Source organism: Cyprinodon tularosa, unplaced genomic scaffold (assembly GCF_016077235.1).
Source record: "Cyprinodon tularosa strain WSP-4 unplaced genomic scaffold, ASM1607723v1 ctg132, whole genome shotgun sequence".
NCBI lineage: Eukaryota > Metazoa > Chordata > Actinopteri > Cyprinodontiformes > Cyprinodontidae > Cyprinodon > Cyprinodon tularosa.
Genome location: NW_024038137.1, coordinates 833236 through 855601, shown reverse-complemented (window position 1 = coordinate 855601; position 22366 = coordinate 833236). Strand labels below are relative to the sequence as shown.

Below are 22366 nucleotides of genomic sequence, written 5' to 3'. Positions count from 1 at the left end.
AGATGGTAAAAAGATGATATATGCTTAAAAAAATCTCTACAGGACAAATTGAGTGTGCATTGAATTTAAAAGCTGTTATTCAAGAACCCTTTCATGAAATCCAGTGCCATAAACTGCCTTTAGAGGTCACCTTATCAACAAAGTTTTGATAATGCACTAAGCGCCTAAACATGGAGAAGAACTAAACATGGGGAAGCAGCATTTAGCTCCTATGCTCCACTTATCCGGAACAAACTTCCAGAAAATAGTAAAAGTGCGGAAAGCCTGAGTTCCTTTAAATCAAGACTAAAACACATTAGTTTAGGATTGCCTTCGACTGTTCTAGTTAAACAGTTGAACTGAAACATCATTAAACTTTTTTTTGTTTTCTTTAGTCCAACTGTTTTTAATATTCTTTTTTGTTTCTGCATTTTTTATTTTATTTTAATAAATTTTTCTTTCCTACTTACTTTAATTCTGTTTTATTTTCCTATATTTTAATCACGTAAAGCACTTTGCATTGTCTTTGTACTGAATTGTGCTATACAAATAAATTTGCCTTGTCTTGCCTTGCCTTAAGTTTAATTGCAGTATGAATAAAACTGTGTTCTTTGAGTCCCTTCAAGGTTTATTTTTTTAAAACACATGAAAAACCAAAATAAAAAAAATGGGATTTAAGGTAAAGTATGAAAGTAAAGGAGCTGAATGCAAAGAGACAGGTTTGTTTTTCTTTGACTTCACAATAATTAAAAGGAACACCGGAACCAGATTAGGCCATCCATTGCAAAAACCATAATATTGTTTGATTTGATGCTTGATAACATTTGTTTTAGTCCAAGATCATTTTCAGTTCTTCTTATAATAAAATGGAAAAACTTTATGCACTTTACACTACGGAAAAAGCCCCTATATTAATGAGAACAAGACCGACTACTAGTTCTAGCTATGTATACATAATAAAGATTTTTATATCTATAGGTTTTGGAAAAAAAATCAATGAGAAATGAAAACATATTTGGTTATTTTCTTCTAACTAGCTTAAAGTTTTATACTTTTGTTGAAACTCAAGTGCGAGACTCGGGTCTACCACCTGACTGGTGACTGTTTACATGACACATATGAGCAGTTTAAGGGCTGTTTAGGTATCAGAACACAGTAAAAAAACAACAAAAAAAACATCATTAGTCCCATTTTTGGTGGGATCATTTTAACCGCTCTCAAGCAAAACAACTGAGGGAATGTTGTGGCTATTGATCCAACATTAGTCGGACTCTACCAGACGATTTTTGAGGAGGAAAGGCCCAGGCTGCACACCTCACATTATGAAACACATGGTTTATTATCAATGTGATAGAAATGAAATCACTGGACAATTAGAAGCATTTCTACCCATCATCATCAGCATCAGCACCATGACAACAGCTCTATAAGAACAAAAAAACACTGAACGAGTCCTGCCTTCTCCCTCCCCACTGGCTCACAATGGTCAAATCACATATAAAATAGGTCTACTCCAAAGTAGATGGTGCACCTATTTCAACAATTTAAATAATTATAAATAAATATTTACACACATAAATTAAGTCATCCCTCATTGTACTCTTGTTAAATAACCAGACAGGCCTGTTTCACAGAATGCTGCAGCACAACGAAAATCTCCAAACCCACAATGCTTTTTTTTTTTCTGTGTGAAGACAAAAAACACAAGCACACGCTCCCTCGCAAACTCACACACACATTGTCATTTGTTGGCTGCTCACAGCATCTCAGTCTCTCAGGATGCAGGCGGGGGGAGCAAAATGGATGGAACACAGTAACCACCATGTCCTCAGGGGAATGAAAAAACGTAACACAGATGAAAAATCCCTCTGTGCGTTCAAACACTGGCCCATGGGTGTCTTCCTCTGCCGTTCTCTCTATACCATGCCTTTCCTGTCATCCACCTCAGCCTTGTGTGTGGCAGGGCGGTAGCAGCGATGTAAAAGCTAGAAGAAACTGTGTAACGCTTCTGTCAGTGTGTCGGCCTTCCTCCTGCCTCTCCTTCATCACTCCCCCTTCTGCGCCTGCTTCATTTTCGCTGCTTTTCCTCTTTGTCGCCGGCCTTGCTGCCAGCGTCCCCGTGCCGGTTGTTGGGCGGGTTGTTGAGGAACATCTTGTCAAGTCCTTTGAGAGCCTCAGTGAGGTAGTTCTGCAGGGCGGTGAGAGCGGCGCAGATGGCTGGCGAGCCAAAGCCATGTGTGATGAAGGAGAAGTGGGAGAGGCAGCTCTGGATGCCAGGTTCTAGGATAGGGGTGGGCCTAGAGTTGCCCAGGGGAGTCCTGTCCTGGGCCAGCAGGTCCGTGAACTCCTTACACAGCTGTCTGCAGGTGAGAAGGCCCAGAAAAGTTTAAGGCTAGAAATCTGCTTTAGTAATACTACAATATGGCTTTGAGAAGAAAAACAGTTTTCATTATTATGAATACCAAGACCTAAAACAAAGAAGTCATTACTGTCTAGGACTTTTATCTTTACGGACGGACGGACGGACGGACGGACGGACGGACGGACGGACGGACGGACGGACGGACGGACAGACAGACAGACAGACGGACAGACAGACAGACAGACAGACAGACTGACTGACTGACTGACTGACTGACTGACTGACTGACTGACTGATTGATTGATTGATTGATTGATTGATTGATTGATTGATTGATTGATTGTTTGATTGATTGATGAAAAAGAGCACGAAAAGCTTCTGATGTAGGTATGTCCCTTGGTAGGAAAACATTTTCTCAGAGGATGTTTTTATTTAGATTAATGTGTCCCTCTTGAGTATTTCCAGGGATTATTAAAAAAGCTTCATGCAGGCAATGATGGGAATTTATAAGATAAAGAGTTGTATAAGTGTAGATTAAAAGGAAATTTGTTTGTATTCTGTAGCATATGTTTTTTTAACCCTATTGAGTCGAATGTAACAAGTAAATGAATTATACCTTGGTATTTTTTGTGATCAGTATGAACACAGATCTTCTGGGAAGCCCTTCTTTCTTTGAACAACTAGCATCAGGAATTGTGAACTTTATTTTGTAGTATCAGGTTAAAGAGAGCTGAATACAAATGCATGCACCACTTTTGATCCATAAAAAAAATTCCAATAAGACAAAGAGTGTAAAGGTTCAAGGGATTTCAATATTTTTGAAATGCTCTGAATGAGGCAAAAGTTTATTCATTGTTTCCTTTGAGAATCTTAATGGCATGACTGGCACAGAACGTAGGCTTCCTTAATTACTGATCAGGCAGAATGGGCAGCGTCCTCCAGAGCCCAAGATTTCCTTCAGGCCCTGAAATGCTACAACCCCATAATTTGATCTGGATGTGATTACTGTAATTTTTGTGGGAGATTTGAATAATGCTGCACTTAACCCATTTCAAAGCTACACTGCAAAAACAATCCAGAAATAAGTAAAAAATGGCTTAAATTAAGTATATTTAGCCTTAATTTGAGCAGGTAAATAAGATGATTTGCCAATGGAATGAGTATTTTCACTCTTAAAATAAGATAGTTAGATAATATTTACTTGAAATAAGACGATAAAATAGTTTTTTCTTATTTTAAAAGGAAATTGTCTTGTTCCATTGGCAAAGTGTCTTACTTACCTCCTCAAATCAAGGAAAAACACACTTATTTTAAGAAAAAATAACTTATTGAGATTTATATTTTTTGCAGTGTAGCTGAGAGTCACAGGGTTCAGTTTTAAAATTCAACAATGCCTCCTCCTTGGGCCTGAGTTTGCAGTCTTGCTGAATGCCTAGAGCTCTTTAAAATCAGACTGAGATGCCTTCACAAGGAATATATTTTGAGCCTGGATTTTGAATGAATAAATTCCTGCTCAAAGGATAGATTGAAACCACTTGTTTTAGAATCAGAATATTTAGGTCTATTTAGGTTAAAGAAGGACATTAAAAGTCAAATTGTAAGGAGCTCTTACTCCTTTTTTCACCTTTTTTAGACATTAATAAATATTTTTATATGTAAATCCTTATAGGTGAAATTTTTCACACTCACGTGTGTAAAAAGGAGGGTGGCAAAGTCCTCCTTTTCTGTCTTTTCAAGCCATATTTTACAGGTAAGTGGGTTTACTAATTGAGCTTTTATCAGAACTTAAAACAATCTGTTGCATTAAAATTATTGTCAACAACATGGGCAAACAGACTTATGGGAAGATGATGTCGCTGATGTTATTTGCTCAAATGTAATTTTAAAAAGATGTTGACTACTTGTTTTGAGGGATAGTTTCCACATATGATTTTTTTTCCTATGAGTTCCTGTAAGATGAAATATTTTCAAATACCTGTGCCTTTTATTCTAATTTCATATTCAAATAATATTTATATAACACATAATTCATTTTACAGAAATATTGAAAGAATAATACAAAGTACCCCTATAAATAAAATTATTAAGCCAGGTGTTTTCCTGTGAACAAAAATAAATATTTAAGAATAAGTAAAGGTTTCTTAAAAAGGGGTATTTGTCCTTAATTTGAGCAAATAAATAAGATGATCTGGCAATGGATGAGCATTTCTGCCTTTAAATCAGACATTTCAATATTATGCACTTTAAATAAGATAGTAGAGTGTTGTTGTTTTTTTTACTTTAAACATATTATTTTATTCCATTGACAAATCTCTTATTTACCTGCTCATATCAACAGGAAACACACTTATTGCAAGAAAGATGTACTTACTTGGATTGTATTTTTTTTTTCATATTTGCAAATTAAAGATAATTATTTTCTCGTCATTTTGATATTTATATTTAACTTTTTAAAATTCTTGATGTAGATGTACCTATTGCCTTTCACTGATTTATTTTTGTTGAGGTTTACAAGGTGCATATTCTCTTCACCCTAGCATTCAAGAATCAAGTGAATTTTACTTTCATTTGTTGCAGTTAGGATAGAATCATTTGTTTTGTTTTTGTTATAGGACCTGAAACTGGCCACACTGTTGGACCACACTTGATTCAAGTGAACTGAATTGGACTAAATGTGATTCTATGGTTTATAACTGTATTGCCTTTATAGTACCTTGACATTTAGTGTGAACTAAAGCTATTGAAATAAACCTATTATCTAAATTGGATGTAACATTCCTAATTTTTGTAACTATAATGAAAAATATATCAAGTCCACACAAAAGTCACAATCTTATATTTAAATAAAGGAAATAAAAAAGGATTTTTTTTTTTTGTAGAATACCATGATCTAACATGATGAAGAAGGTTGTTCATTAATCTCCAGTTATTTGTTTTTCTTTTTTATTGTTACAATAAATAAATAAATAAATAAAATTACTATTTTCACTTTATTTTCCATATTACTTTTCACCCAAATCATTCCCTGGCTCGGGCCCACATTTTATATTCAGCAGACCTCCTTACTATTGCAGGTCCATGCTCAGACACACACACACATTCAAGCTGGAGGTGGCCTAAGGGCAGAGCTAAATGAGTGACAGGCTGTGCAGGCCGAGCCCAGCTGGGGTTAGGAGAGTAAGAGAGGAGAAGCCGCCACCCCAGGCAACACTCAGGGCTCTCGCTGTTGTTTTCTGACGACTTGAAACACTCCACTGCTAAATAATGAATTTCTAACAGGCAGCATCGACACACTATTGGAACAGGTTTGAATCTGGGCATCAAACATCCACCACCAAGCACCCACCATGCATGCAGTTCTGCACAAAAACACATGCACAAGCAGGCAGATGGTTTATCCAATGCAAGCCTGCAGACAATGCTATTAATGCAAGCTATAAATATTAGAAGAGGTCTTTGTTGGGTGATTGGAAGTTTTTAAATTAAAAAAGTGAACTGACATTGAGCTCTTCTTGATAAGTTAGAATATCTACTATTATGTTGTTTATAAATATTTTTCAGCCAATGAGATATTGGAAAAACTACCCATGAGTTAAAAGTGAAAGCACAATCCAATACTGAATACAACACTTAAAACAACAATAAAAAATAGCTTTACTTTCCTAAAAAATGTCAGAAGTTTAAATCTTCACCAGTTAATAAAAAAAAACACTAGAGGATTCTTTTAAATCATAAAAAAGATGAAATATTAAACTCCAGAATGCCTAAAAACTGCATAAATTTATAGCAGCTATTGTATGTGAATTCCTATGGGAACAGACTACATACACTTCACATCCATTTTTGCTTTAATAAGGTCAAATCTAATAAAATAAAATAAAAAAGTGATAAAGCATACATTTTCATCTTGTCTTTAGTTTGCCTGATTTCAATGAAGAATTATATACATTTCTAACAGGTTTAAACCAAGTTTAACTGCTGGAATTTTTTAGAGTGGCCTTTATCCCCATTAATAAATGTTTCATTTAAACTGAGTCCAGTGGGTTTTATTAGAAAAATCCCGCTTTTAAAATGTCACAATCTTCACTGAGGAAATGGATTTGTTAAAAAATACCAGGTTTTGGATTGGATGGGTTTTTGGGTCCACAGAGGCCCTATAAATGATATACCAGTGGGTGTCATTTGAACTAATGCTGAACCAATACATGCACTGTGTGATGCATTGTTTTTATGGATACCATTTAACTGAGCAACCAATATTGGAATCAGTAAACCTCCAAACTTATTATTATCATCTTGTATTTTGGATTTTAGGCATTTGGTAACACAATCTTATGTTTAAATGATGTTCTCTAAATCATACAGTAAATAATATTCATGTATGATCCTGTTTAAAGAAATTTTGAAAGGTAAAGAAAAAATGTCTGTGGGACTCACTTTGTTGCCAGCAGCATGTTTTTTCGCGTGTGCAGCTCGTTGGGGTCTGCGTGTTGCCGGTTCAGATATTCGCTCACAGCTTTCGTGGGGAACTCCGTCTCGCAGATGTAGCCGAAGTCACGGGCCAGGTGAACCGCCTCACCTGCAGGACACAATGCATAGAAATTGGCAAACCAATTAGGCACTTTTGATCTACAATGTAGAAGGTAATTTAAAACTTTGAAACATTTCAAATATCATAAAAGCTCAATAATAATAATAAAAAATATACAAATTATCTTTTATCAGTCAGATCGATATTACATTTTTATATAGCCTGCTAAGTTTAAGCAATATATTATTCCTGAGCTTCTTGCTTCGGTTTTATTACATGTAATAAGCAGCAGAAAACTTTAAAAAGTTCAAACAAACAATTTTATATGTACTAAAAAGTAAAGTTATAATGGCCAGGGTGTGTGCAAACAGACATTTTTCATGTCTCATCTTGTAATAGTTGTATTTTTCGTACTGATAATAATTGCCAACCTCTGCAGGTTCATGACTTTCGGAATTATTGACTTTCCCTCATTTTGGTTAAATCTTCGCCTCCGGCTTCCCTAACTTTTACACTCGCTCCGACTCATTTAAAAGTCAGCCATGTGCAGCAAAAAGTAAATGAACTTTCAGAGCCATTTAGCCACAGCATTACATAGTTTTCACCTTCTACGAGAGATGTTAGTAACGTGACGTTGGCCGCTTTACGTCTCCCAGCAGGTAGATTTAATCCGATCTTCTCCAGTTTTTCCCTCAGGCATTTGCCACCGTTTTTAGACTTTGCTCTGGAAGAAAAAAAAGAACAATGCCCATTTGATTAAGGTTTAGTATAACACAGGAAAAAGACTTCTAGTTGTAATTTTATTTGGATCAATTTAAGTGACTGCTCATTAAGAATCGGGGTTTCAATATTCAGAATTGCGTAATTTGCGCGTCTTTTACCTTCTCAGCACACCTCCGAGCAGAGAGGCGTTGAGGCACTCAGGTGGGGACAGTCTCCTCTGCACCTCCCCTACGGTCACTTTATATTTGGAGGTGGAGCTGAGCAGCGACAGGCGGCCCGGTACCGAGCAGAACACCTCATTAATGTTGACGGTGACTCCTCCGATCAGGCCTTCCTTGCCAAGCATCAGAGAGCCCATGTTCTTGGGGGGCATAGGGACTGAAAGAGGAAGGGAAGGTAATAAGAAGTTAAACGTTTTTAATGTAGGCTACGGGACATTTTCCTGACCCGACCATGGAGCTTCAAATCATTTTTCTTTTTCAGTGCTCGGCACGTGGGCACTTCATTCTGCGGTCGTGGCCTAATGATGCGCGCACGTGCCGCGCATTTGCTGTTATTTAATGTCGCGCGACATTCTCATTATAGTATTATCGATTGTTGATTGGCTCGCATTCTCAAATCCCATTACCCACACCCCAGTCTACCCTCCACGGCCAGTTTAGCTCCAACCAGCACCACTGGAAGCGCCTCTATCCAGCGCGTTAATGGCGTTTAAAAAGAGGCAAGCACCCAGCCAACCAACCGTCCTCCTGTATCCTGTATAAAGCGGGCGATGTGGATTTTTTTTATTTTTATTAAGGCTCCACGGGGGATAATACCGCAGATTAGCTCTAAACGAGCTCACGAGATCTCCGTGAGCGGTGCCATTTATTACATCAGCGGCTTAAATGCCCCGCGGGGAGCTCAGTCACTCAACATCCCGTAACTAAATCACCGCACATCATCGTGGCAGCCTGTCAGCAACACAGTGCCTGCCAGTCAATATACCGGGGTCGTTAACTCTGCTCCAAACTGCTCACCCTAGACTCCCAGGAATGGGGGGTGGAGGTAGGGAGAGGGTCTTGCCCCCCAAACAGGAGCCAAAAAATACAGACGAGTAACAAACCTTTGTGAATCTGTGCCACAATCAGAAAGCTGCCAAATACCAAACATGCTTAAACATTTTCTTGCCTGCTAAAACGATGGACTCTTATATAATCCTAATAACAACAAAGAACAAGAACAATTAACAACATAATAGATACACTATTTAGTAACAAGTATGCCTAGTTCGTTTTTAAAAAAACAAACAAAACAAATATGGTCAAATAACTTAAAAATGTCTTTCATGAAAGCTATATATATATATATATATATATATATATATATATATATATATATATATATATATATATATATATATATATATATATATATATATATATATATATATATATATATATATAATTTGACTTGGTGTTGAGGGTGCAGATAAATTAAATGTATATATATATATATATATATATATATAAATATATATATATATACATATATTTGTATACCTTATTACGCAAATAAATTCTTTAAGACGCCTGCGAATGTCTGCAATAAGTCTTTTTGTCATTTGTGATGGAGAAGAATAAATGTTGTGTGCTGAGTAAAGTGTGCGTACCTTTCTTAATTACAGATTGATCCAGGATATTGGTTCCGTTGGCGTCTTCAATGGTCTGTTAGAAGCAAGATGAATACAAATCATCAAATGCAGTTTCATGCAAAATTACTCACGATTTAATAACCAACTATAACTCGCAAATTAACGTAATCGCCGAACTATTTCACACAAAACCTGAAGAAGATAAATAATAATACTATTGCACATACTGGCACGATATCTGGTTATCCTGCATTCAGACAATATTCTAAATTTTATGATTGTTTATAATACCCTGTAAGAAATTAGCAGTGTTTTCGAACCTGAGTCAAAAATGATAAGCTGTGTGTTCTATCATGTATTGTTGTGAAATATAGCATCAGTCTTCAAACCAGAATATAGGAAATTGAAGAAATAAAAGCCTGGTAACGATGTTATATTGGGTTGATAAATGCATAACATGAATGAACGAAAGAAATTAGATTGTATTGGGGGTTAAATGACAAACAGCTCATGATGGCTGCGCCCTGAGGGGAAACGAGAGGAGATAGAAGAAATCCTGCAGCTGATCATAAAGCCAATCCCTTCCTTATAGAATAAGACAAAACAAAATAAAAACAAAATAATATGAAGTCATAAAAAGCAAAGTGAAACCATTAGACGTAATTACATTTTTTTTAATTAAACAGCTGGCTTGAAACAAACTGAGACTTATTATTATTTTTTTAAGCGTTAACGTCAGTCTCAATGGATGACTTTTCATGTTCTCTGTATATTAAAAGACCGGTTTTAAAATGGGTTAAATGAATAAAAAAAAAATTCATTCGTAAGCTTCGGATCCTGGCACGGGGGACTGTTTTACGCACGCATCCGTACCTTTCCATGTGGCAGTATCAAACATGATTTATATTTGCTGCGGGCCTTTAGTGTGTCAGGCTACAGCTGTGAGGGTTCAGGCCTGAGGGGATTGATCTCAGTTCAATCACCTTAACCTTTAAACATGCGCGAAATATGCGGAACTAAATAAGAAAAACTACCAGACACAAATAGCTCATCTTGGTTTTTATTTTATTGTTTTTTTCTCTCGTATTGATTGATTAAGATATCAGTCATTTTATTCCAGATATGTTAAAAAATGTAGTTAAAATAAGCTATAGTAATTTATATTAGGTATAATTGATAAAACACAAAATAATAGATTTAAAAATTAAGAATGGAGACGAAGAGGTCAAGGGTGAGACTATTATGAAATCTCTTGCCAAGAATTGTATAAATATAAAATTCAGGTTCTGTAATTTTTAGCATTCCGCTTTCGCTCACCTGAACGTCCTCCATGCCGTGAAGACCGTGCAGCAGTCCATCTCCTATCCCGGGCTCCAGTCCCGGATGAGCTGAGTGCAGCAGCAAGTCAGGCCGCCGAACTCCACCGTAATCCCGCCGCGGGTCCAACCCGCTGAGCTGAGGCAGAGAGGCCCGGGGCTGAGCCAACAGCGCTGAGCTCTCCATCCTGTCCCCGGCGGCGTCCTGCCGCTGGCGCGCACCCCATGCGCCCTGCTGGCTTTGATGGAGCGAGTTCAGGGAGTACGGGTCGCTTACATGGGAGTACGGGTCCTGGCTTTGGTAGTGAGCGAGCGGCTGGTACGGCGGAGGGAAATATGGAGGCTGGAATTCCGAGGAAGGCGCATGAGACAGCGGCGGCGCGCTGGAGTAGGGTCCGGCGTGCGACACCGAGCCCAGCTGGGATAAGCGCGAACTGTGACTTGAAACGCCATCGTGCCGGTCCTTTAACAGCGAGCAGAAAACAAGCAGAAAACAAAACAAAAACACACAAACATAAATATATATTAAGGAACCAAAACCATCTCAAAACACGTATCAATTGGCATCTAAATAACTGGCACTGACACTTTTGGACAGAAACACATAAAGCCTGAAGGAAAACTGTTACAAACCCTTTAAGCAACATCTACTGAAACATCCAGTCTAAAAGAAAACTCACCCCAGCGGAGTAGGGATGAACTAACATCTGTAAAGTGTGATGGTAGCCAGAGCAGGCTCAGAGTCAAATGTCAGCACAAAATAGTACGTGTTCGGTCCAAACCGACAAAAAAACTCATTCCATGCGTAAGTAGAAGCCCCCGTGTGTCTGCAGGCAGGCCTGCTCTATATCTCCATGCAGAACCCTCCTGTGCCCGGAGCTGCCGCCGCTCTGAGTGACTGTGAGCACAGAGCTACCGCCTCTACCTCCGGTGCACGGTGTAATTGTTATTCATGACTGAGACTTACAGGAATATTAATGCGCGTCGTGGCAGGGGACTGGCGACACATGGAGCGTGAAGCCGTCCGCGCAGCCGTGAGTGACGTTGAAATTCCGTGGAGAGCCGAAAGGAGACAGGAAAGAGGAGTAGCTTGAGAAAGTGAGGAATTCCCCACTGGCACTTCAGGGAAAGATTCTGACCCAATAAAGCGCATCTTCTTACATGGGAAACATTATGGCGCAAAACATATTCTGCGTAAACGAAACGCCAGTAAGCGTCCGAGTTGTTTTAAACAACTTAATTCACACTGCTTCATGCCTCTTTTTATTAGATTTTACTTTAAATGTCACACAAAGGATCCATAAATCTAAAACTGACCTCCAGCAGCATGTTTTTTTTTTTTTTTTTGCCCTCCAAACCCAACGCCCAGCGTCGTGCGCAAGAGGGACTCTTATGAATGGTGTCACGAGTTTACAGAAGCGATTAAACTTGATGCTCTTTGCCCTTTTTGTGTGATTTGTTTAACAACATGCCGCCCTCCCCTCCCCTCGCATCGTGGGAGAAAAGCCATGTGCTGCACGAAACAAGGGCTTCCCACCGGGCTCCACGCTGCCGTGGGGCCTCGTTCGCTTTGTGATGGAGCCCATTCAGCGCGAGCCGATGCAAGCCTTTCTCCCCCCCTGCGCGCGCTGCGTAATTATCCTCCGCACATCCCAAATTCCCCTCCTTTAAGTCACAACTTTAAAACACATTACTGCTTCAAAATGAAAATGTTTACATGCTCAACACAAATTCACCTACATGAATCTTTTTTTCTACTTTTCAAGCAAACTTTTAAATCTTATTCCAAACATTTTATCAGAATTTCTACATTTATGATTTTAAGCAGAACTTTTTTGTTATTCGTATATCTTTGAAAACAGCATAAGAATATTTATCCGTGTTTAACTAAATTACACAACAATCTCTCAGTTATCAGAATAACGCTTAAAATGTGCACAAAAAAAAATATATATACGCTCAATTTGTCTATTATATTCCATCAGAAACAAAGGAAAAAAAGCAATCATGACAACATAAAACATTTTCAGCTATTTAGATACTTCAAACAACTAAAATCGGTGCAAATTCTTCAGCAGATAAAAATACCACCCAGGCCTAAATCTCTGTAATTGAACTCTTTCTAGCATTTATCTTGATTTTTTTTTCTGCCAAGCTTATTATCCAACGTCACAAACAGCTGGATGGCAACGTTACCTCATAAATATCTTCATACTTGACATTCTCAACTAGTTTCCACAGCATGGTCGCTTCTCCGGTGTCGGTAAACCGAATGCAGCCAAGTGAGAAAGGAGCGTCTCAACTCTCTTTCTCTCTCCTCCCTCCCTCCCCTCTCCTCATCCTCCCTCCGCCCTCTGTATTAATGTCAGGCAACCAGGCAGGCTGTGTGAATGGGGAACCCCTGGAAGGACTTCAGCCTGCCAGTCGGAGCTACAGGGCGTTCTGGTAGCAGAAGGATGCGCTGGTTAGAGAACGATGAGCAATAAGATGAAGAGGTCTGATGTTGATGGTCTGCATGCAACTTCATTGCATCAATAAAATCCTCTGATATCTGACGATGGATGTGTACATTTTCACATTTTTGACATGTAAATCAATTTATTTCATTTTTTTTTTAGAAAAACAAGGTAAATTAATTGCTTTTTTTCATAAATATATTGCCATTTTTGTAAAATAGTCTTAAATTGGTCCCACTTAAGGACTTTTGAACATGAACAGCCTGTTTAAGGAATACCATTTTCATTGGATTTTAGTCTATTTTTTGCATGACCTTTCAAAACCTTTTGTTATTGTTTAGTGTTTATTTAACAATTAACTCTCTGGTGTGCGTTTTTTTTTTTTTTACAATGTCTTGCTTTTTAACCCAAGTGCTCTTTCGCTTTACAAACCAAGGACAACACATTATCCTTCAGGATATTAGCTTAAAGAATTGAATAACAAAAAGTCTCCCAGTTCCTGATCCATACCCTCTTCCTACTACAGTATGTTTGACCATTAGCATAATTCTCCCGCTAAAATGTTGTTTTACACCTTATGACTTTTTTATTATGAGTCCAGAGAACAAACTTTACCAAAAAAAATGGCGATCATCAAGATGTTGTTGTCTTTGTTGCTGTGATATTTATTTTTTGTCTGCTCAGGTTGTCTGATATTTACAATATTCTACATGTTTGGATACCGTTTGGCCTTTATTGATTAATATCATCATAAAGAAACTAAACTAAAGTTATATTCGTTAAAAAATAAAACTTGTTTGGTGACGTGAAGCATTTAAATATAACCAAAAGTAGAGTAAATCTGTGTGCGTTTTTTTCACAGTGCTTTAAGATGAGTAAAAAAGACTTTTCTGCTTTATGGGGTTTAGAAGAACTACAGAGGTGGTGCAACGTTAGTTGATGCAGGGGCAGAAATTGTTATTGGGCCCCATTTTGATATGCTTCATGCTGGGCAAATTTTACATTTTATTTTTAACCAAACTTCTTGCTACACAACTAAAAATATGTCCATTAAATCTGTCTTTTGCCTTAGCAATTCTGAAATAAAAGAGGGAAATTTCAGACTTTCCTCTTAGAATAGTGGAAGATATATCTTTTTCCATGGGGGGCCCCATTCATCTTTGGTAAAGTGCCCAAACAATACATTAAACGGATATTACAAAATTAGTTTTGTGTAATAGTCACATGATTAATTTAGATGCTTTGGATGTTGTTTTTTTCCCTTTTTGTTAAATCTAATTTCTGTTGCTATTCAATGCTTTTCAAATCGTAATAGGTGAGGATACTCTTCCTTCATATTTTCTTATTTAGATAAAAGGTTAATTTACTGAATGTTGGTGTTGTTCAGAGTGTGACGCAAAAATCACCACTATGTTAGTTAACTATTAAGAAATGCATTATGTTGCATTCTTAAACCAAAAGGTATGAGCGAGAATTAGAGGTTGTTTTATTAAACTTTATGACCGTACATGATTAAGTTGTTGGCCAGGTGTTATAATACAAATGTGCATTGAACTTTTGCTATCTAAGACAATGAGCAAAAGTAATTTAATAAATTGAAATGATCATATTCAAAAGTTCTCTGTTATACAGTTTTTACTTTTGTAACCTGTTCTGTGTTGATAGGCGTTCTCATGAGACCACCAAGCCAGCAGAGGGCAGAACCTTCAAAGTCTGCTTAGAATATACTTATTTGTTGCACATTTTTTTCATCACATTTTTTTGTAAAACTTCATCATTAAGAAATGTAGGTTTTGGAAAACCAAATGTAACTGCACATGCATGATAAAGTAGGATGTGTTTATTTAGAAATCACTGTATGCATATTGCTCCAAGTTAAATATCCTTATTCTCCACATTTAAAACCGAATACTTCAAAAAACTCAAAGCTTGTGCGGAAACTGATTACTTCAAAGTTTTTGAGTAAGTTAGAATATTTTAGTTTAAGGTACTTACAAGTTTCACATCATGGTTTAAATTGTGTAAAAAAAATGTAAGTACTTCAAACTTAAATATTCTAAATTACTCAAAAACTTTGAGGCAAGGCAAGGCAAGGCAAATTTATTTGTATAGCACAATTCAGTACAAAGACAATGCAAAGTGCTTTACATGATTAAAATATAGCAAAATAAAACAGAATCAAAGCAAGTAGGAAATAAGTAAATAAATAAAAATCGCAGAAACAAAACAGCTGGATTAAAGAGGGAATCTGTTTTCACAAACGTTTTGAATATTCATTTTTTCATGTTTAGAAAAAGAAAACAATATTGTGCTGAACTTTGACAGCACTGAAACCAAACGCTTTGAATTGAATTATTCTTTTCCTTATATTTTAAGTTTATTTTGAGTTTTTAAGGTGAAAGCACTGCTTTGCATTGTTATATTCTCAACGACAACCTCAGTCGTGTAAGTCATGGCTTAAGGAATGTATGCAGGGTGTGCTGCTATTAAGGGCCCCCTGCCTGAAAGCCACCGGAGAACTTGAGTTATCACGGGGCGGATTGGTCAATTTACTGATAATTTAAGGGATTTACAGCTCTTTAAGAGATCTTCTGTTTCATTTATGGATATATCCATTGTTTTCAATGCATGTCTAATCTGCTGTGTTTGTGTCGTCGGGATCTGCCTGGGGCCAAAAGCGGCTGGAGCCTCTGGCCTCCAAGAATAAAGAGTGGAGGGAGCTTCAGGCCTACTGCATGTCATACACTTTTCTTTTATCGTGTTGAAATCCTCAAACAAAGATCATCTTTACAACATACAGTGGAAATAGAATACAAACACAATCCTGGTTTTTTAAGAAAAAATCTAAATAGCTTAGTGAACATATCAATAGTTATTAGACAAAAATGTCATGTCATGTAAGTGAGAACTACAGTGATATTTGTTTTTATAGATTTTGATTATATGTGAATACACTCAGTCTCTCTATATGATGCTATTGAAAACAAGTTTTTGTAGAAATGTAAATATTAAAAGTTCATTGAGCAACATACAATACATATTTGAACGATTCTCCACATTCAAGCATTAGAGCAGCTTGCAGATCAAACAGTATCTTGTGCTTATGTCTGTGTGTACAACAGCTGCAGTTTCCACTGTCCTGCCTCAGCATTTCCTCAGGGATAAGCCCAAGCGTGAGGATGTTGCGCCCTCTAGTGGAATAGATTCATATGTGCAACTGGGCTACTACAATGGCCAAATACATTGGCTCAATGTAGTCAAATTCATCTTTTCACACCATAGCTTTTGGTCAAGGCATTGAATTTATTAGTGAAAAAAATCGTTAAAATGTTTGTTTTGAATTGAACAAATATAAAAAGCGTTTTAACATTGTTTCTTCACTAATATGTTTTTTTCTCCCCAGTTTTTGTATTATTATAAGATTATTTTTTTTTATTGAACCTCTGATATGTTTACGTTTTGAAGTGGCATTGTAGGCTATCTAACTGTTGTTGATATCATGAATATTCTTCAATGCTGGGGATATGAGAAGTCACCATTTGATGTTTAATGCCCAAAGATATAAAAAAGAAAGAAAAAATAAGATGCAAAGCATGAATGTTTAAGAATCACTGCTGTTCCCATGTTTTCTGCATCCAAAGATCTACCCATCCTCCTTTGGATGTCTCTCTCTCTCCAACACACACACACACACACACACACACACACACACACACACACACACACACACACACACACACACACACACACACACACACACACACACACACACACACACACACACACACACACACACGCACGCATACACGGCGGGACATATGACTGTCAACAGTAACAGATGTCCTGACAGTCTGGAGGTCTGGAGGCATAGTTGTGGTACTTGTCCTGAAGGGCCTTGACACACGATGTATCAGCATACATTACACACATGCCACACTATATTCAGAATCTGCTCTCTTGTACAGCCCGCAACAAATAAGCCACAATTTTGATTTCAATATCAAAAGCAGTTTGGTTTTCTGGAATATTATTTAACTTTTAAGTTCTTTCCAAGGCTCTGAACCAGTAAACACTGTATTACCCTTATGCATTAAGTTACAACCTTTCCTTGTTGTAAAATTATATTTAGGGGTATATGCAGAGGGATATCATATTATTTGCAAAAAGATCATGTTATTTTGTGATGATATTTACATGTGTTTAGTTTTTGCATTTAGTTAATAGTAAAAGTCCATCATATATATTTAGAAAAAAATTCCAAGTCTTGTTATTTCAAATATTATAGAATGAAAAAGATATATAATCAGGAAAATTCACAATGATTGAATCATCTGCAGGTTTAACAAAATAAGCCAGAAAAAGATTGATTTGAGCACAGTTAGCGTCGTTTGTAAACTTTAATGCTGTCTTCCTGTTTTATAGAAAAAACATTACCTTTTGATAGAATAAAAAAAATTAACATCGCCAGTTTGTTAAATTGACCACTAGATGGCAATAACACACCATAAAATGAGTCTCCATTAACCTGACAACGTGGATAGACTGACGAACAAATGATAAAATGCTCCCATCTCCTAATTTCAATCAGTGTTAGAAAATAGATTAAAAGTCTTTACTGCTGCCACAGTTATTTTTTTTAGAATATATTTTAGAATATATTAAAAATTATCTAAATTAATATGTCATAATTAATGCAATATTTGTAATACTACTGGAATAGATAAATAAAGGTAATCAAAAGTATGACTGCTACATATTTGGATATTAACAACTCTAAGATCTTACCCTGTAGAAATATGACTTTATTATCAACTAAGCTGTATTTCTCCCCTTTTTGGATTCTTGTAGGTTTTAAATGAAATGCAAACACCTTGAAGTGCAAGCATGAGATGGCAGGGTGTGACAAGGACAGTTAGGATGGCAAGAGACGAAAGAAGTGCCTGGAATGTTCTTGGGACTGAATGGAATCAGGACAGAGGAGGAAGAGGGTTTTAGCAGAGAGAAGCCGAGTGAAGATGAGTAGGAGGAGGGGGAGCAGCAGGGTTATAGCTTCAGAGGAGAGAGATGGGGCTTTAGAAGTTGGCAGAGTTTGGTGTTCGTGACTGTGGGGCTCAGTCAGCGGGAGTTATAGTCCCTCTGAGACCTCCGACTGTTTCATTCACCTCCATATAAACGAGCAGTACCCTGACATGGATCTCTGAGTTGAAAATGTATATTTTTATTATTTCCTCATCATATTAAACCATTATGAACATTAAACATCCACACACTGAAGAAACTGGTTAAAATCAACATATCATTTCAATAGATTTACTATAATTAACAATAATAGCTGATTAACTTTCCCATGATTGCATTTATATGAAATGTGTTGCATTGAAATATGATCAGTGCTCTCATCCCACCATCACATTATGCATCATTGTTGTAAAATTAATCACATCCTCTTGTCTTGTCACTATTTATCCAGCTAAACATACCTTAGTCTGTGTTTTTCTGTGAGTTTAACATCCATCCATCCATCCATCCATCCATCCATCCATCCATCCATCCATCCATCCATCCATCCATCCATCCATCCATCCATCCATCCATCCATCCATCCATCCATCCATCCATCCATCCATCCATCCATCCATCCATCCATCCATCCAGTATGCTTTTAAAACCACCTTTTGTCACAGTTCCATCTAAACGTCTCTCTACCAGCTTTACATATCTAAAGATAAATATTTTTACGTATTATTCAGTGCAAAATAGTACACGCTCTATCAAAATTAAAAGGCTCTGTGAACAAATAAGGCACAATATGGTTTTCAATATCAAAAGTAGTTTGGTTTACTGGAATTTTTCTGTATTTTTACTTTTACAGTAAGTTATCTCAAAGGCTCTGAACCTATAAACTCTTTATTACCATTCTGCATTAATTTACAACCTTCCCTTATTGTAGAATTATATTCTGGGGTATATGCAGATTAATATCACATTATTGCAAAAACAATCATGTTATTTTGTGTTTAAATGTTGAGGCATTCAGTTAATGCATTTCATTCTATATAATACAACAACACCTCAGTGTTGTTGTATTATATAGAATGAAAAAAATATTGAATTAATGTTTAATTCTTGCACTGTATTCTGAATGGAATTTATGAGGGAGAAGTTTTCTGTGCAAACATTCTGAGAAACAAATATTTGATGTATAAACCTATGGAAGATTTAAAATAGGAAGTCTTATGGCTTTTTTCTTTTGCCACTCGTCCATAAATGGCAACAATTATTTGGGGTTTCCTTAAAAGCACTCACACCCTCAGAAGCTGCATTCACAAAGGAATCAGTTTATAGAGCTGCTTACGCCTTGGAAATCCTTCTCTTTAGTTGCTTTATATACTTTAGTTTGATTAAAATTACTTTAAACTGAAGTTAGACTCCTTATTTTTGCACCAAGCCTTGGCCAATAAAGCGGATTATGATAATGATTATTTAGAAATAGCTTGACAAAAAATTCACTTTCATTCACTAAAAAATTACTGTGCAAAAAGAAAAAAAAAGGAAGAAAATTGCGACTTTCCATATTGAATGCTTAAGCCATTGCTTAAAAGTTAAAAGTCAGGTTTTTAGAAAATAAGAGGTTTTAACAATTCAATTCAGATTGCATCTTCGGTTTCTGATTTCCCTTAACACCATGTCAATTTACTCACAGAGAACCCACATATAAATGAACACTCACTGAAACATAATCATGTTCATTGTCAGTGCTGTAGAATTTTCCAAATAAAATGAAGTATTGAGTATGTCAAACTAAATCTATATTTAGTGTAATCCAGTCCAGAGTGACAGTTATTAATGTTGGCATTTTGTTCTGAAATTAGTGGGTATAAGTAGGTGAAAATGCTAAAAACTCTTAATTAATTCTTGGGAAGTAAAATATATCAATAAGGGATTTAATGTGCTTAAAGAAATCTGTCCATCTTCATTAGAAAAAGATGGACAGATTGAGATGAACAATTTTTCAAAATCATGAAGAGGCAATTTATCAAATGCACATTTAATTTCAGTCCATATTATATTTGACCCTATCGTCTAATAGTACTTTGTCTTCTACACAATCATTGTGAATCAAAATCAGATAATTATATGGTTTGAAATGAATTTTCTGAAAAATGTTTAGATTTTTTATTATGATTTTAAAAATTGATACGAACATTTGACAGTAATATTATTTACTGAATGAAAACTAGTTTTTGTAACATAAATCTAGTAATGATAATGAAAAAGATTTTAATAGAGCAACCTTTGCTTTAATTTAGAGTTTTAATGAATATAATGCAGTACTACACCAAGCATCTATTCTACGCAAAATCCCTCTTTCTGCAACATTTTGCTTAATAATGTTTTGTCATTTCATGGAAAAAAATAGGCACTGGTCTCCAACATCTGCCTCTCCTAAAGGCATTACTGAGGATTTGTAGATGGTTCTTGTTCCTAAATGAAAAAAGATGCACATGGTGTAGCTTCAGAAGGGTAGATAAAAACATATGTTGTTGCTTTGCAGCAGTGGGTTGCTTTGAAAACTTTAAACATCACAGGGAAATCCCAACAGCATATTTGTGTTTACAGCAGACCAAATACATCCAGTAAAACCAGGAACAAGCTGGTATCTTCCACCTGTGTCACTTCCTTCCTTTCTACCTCTCTTTACCATCATTACTTCTCCACCAGAGGCCCCCTTTGCACTGATGCTGGGTGACAAATCAGTGCAGACATCAGTGTTAATGCATCCTGTCTGATTGTGTGTGTGTGTTTTTTGTATTGTGTGGCGAACGTGACCTCCTTTCTAAATGACTGGAATATTAACGAGCAAACAGAACCCGCGGAGCCCGGATGGAGACGCCAGCAGGCAATTGCTCTTCCTTCTGTTTTATCATTAGAGTTTTAGAAAATGTGAATAAACAGGGAACCTGACAGAAGTCGCTCAAACTGAAGGAAAACACACAGGCATTTGAAGTTTGCTGTAGGTAGTGTTTTGTCTCGCAACATTAGACAAGAACTCTGGCTTTTCATAATTTTGACACTCTGAATTCTTTTGTATATTTCACACTCTCAAGCTTTGATCTGCTCTCTCTGTTTTGTCTTTGCTCACTCTGTTGCTTCCTGATGTTTGCACACATGTGTTTGTATATGAAACTTGTATATTTGCATGGGAGTGCAACACATGACAGTCATACCAAAAGAAAACAAACTGTAGAACACAATTGTCTTTATTGAACACCAGCATTTTAGAAGGTAGGGATTTAACATTTATATAGTCGAAAGCCTACAAGAAAAGTTATTTAAATATTTATATATATCTGTACAAATGTTCATGAGCAAGTTGGAGAGCTTGTGTCGGCTAAAGTTGCAATCTGGATCATGTACGAAGACAGACATGCACAAAGCAAAGTCACTCTTTTACAAAATGGCTGAGTTGGACCCTTCTCTCTTGCTTTTTTTCGCTCTCTCTTACACACACACACACACACACACACACTGACACATTCATGCAGAAAACCAAGCTCGCACATGCCCCAGTGCAGCCTAATCATTTCTGTCATCCACATGGTTAACAGACAGCGTCAAAATACAATGTCTTCCAAATTGATTCATAACCCTCCAATATTTTACACATTGGGTCACATTCCAGCCACAAACTTTGGTCAAAACAAATTAAAAGACATTTGTGAGGTGGAGGGAAAACAAAACAAACTCTTAAAATTTGTATTTTGGAAATTTTGATCTTTGCGTGCTTTGAAACAAAAAATGTTTGCCTTTTCTTCCTTGCAAAAATAGATTTTGAAGTACTGGCATGTATGTTCAGGTCTGGATCATTACAGTGCCCCATTAAAGTCCAACACATGAACATGCTCTGACCTTAATATTTGCACTGCAGCTGTGGCTGGTTGGTAAGAATCGTTCTCTGAACCTCTGCCTCCCTCTCAGGTCTTTTGCTGCGTCCAGCAGGTCCTTAGCTAGGCTCCATCCATCTTCCCATAAACACTGACTAGCTCCCCTGTTCCTACATAGGAAATGTTTCTCCACAGCATGACGCTGCCACCATAATGTAGGTGCAATGGCAATATTTGCACAAAACAATGTTTTATATCCTGGTCAGAAAGTTAATTTTTCACATTTGCTGTGTCCAACAAGATGTCTGGGAAACACTGAACTTCTCTCATCTGTACTGAGTTGTGGAGCTTTGCAGCTCCTTTAGAGTTATAGTGGCCTTTTCGGCGTTTCTTCTACTATTTCATCTTAAATGGACTGGTATTTATTTATATGTTTTTTGCAGTTTTGGCTAGTTTTACTCATGACCTCATTACCTGACTG

The 22366-nt window shown here is 36.7% G+C and overlaps 1 protein-coding gene across 2 annotated transcripts; it reads right to left on the bottom strand.

The window, feature by feature from the left end:
• Positions 1–1294: 1294 nt before the first annotated feature.
• On the bottom strand, positions 1295–12895 carry tfap2b (transcription factor AP-2 beta). Of its 2 annotated transcripts, none has more exons than XM_038277540.1 (7): positions 12741–12895; positions 10546–11007; positions 9247–9301; positions 7754–7973; positions 7478–7596; positions 6779–6920; positions 1295–2339 (listed from the first exon to the last, which is right to left on the bottom strand). In XM_038277540.1, the coding sequence occupies exons 1-7, from the start codon at positions 12786–12788 to the stop codon at positions 2048–2050; spliced, it is 1338 nt and encodes a 445-aa protein (XP_038133468.1). In that variant the 5' UTR covers positions 12789–12895; the 3' UTR covers positions 1295–2047. The 2 variants fall into 2 exon arrangements, with proteins under 2 accessions (XP_038133468.1, XP_038133469.1); XM_038277541.1 differs by lacking the exon at positions 12741–12895 and adding an exon at positions 11225–11657.
• Between the last annotated feature and the right edge of the window lie 9471 nt (positions 12896–22366).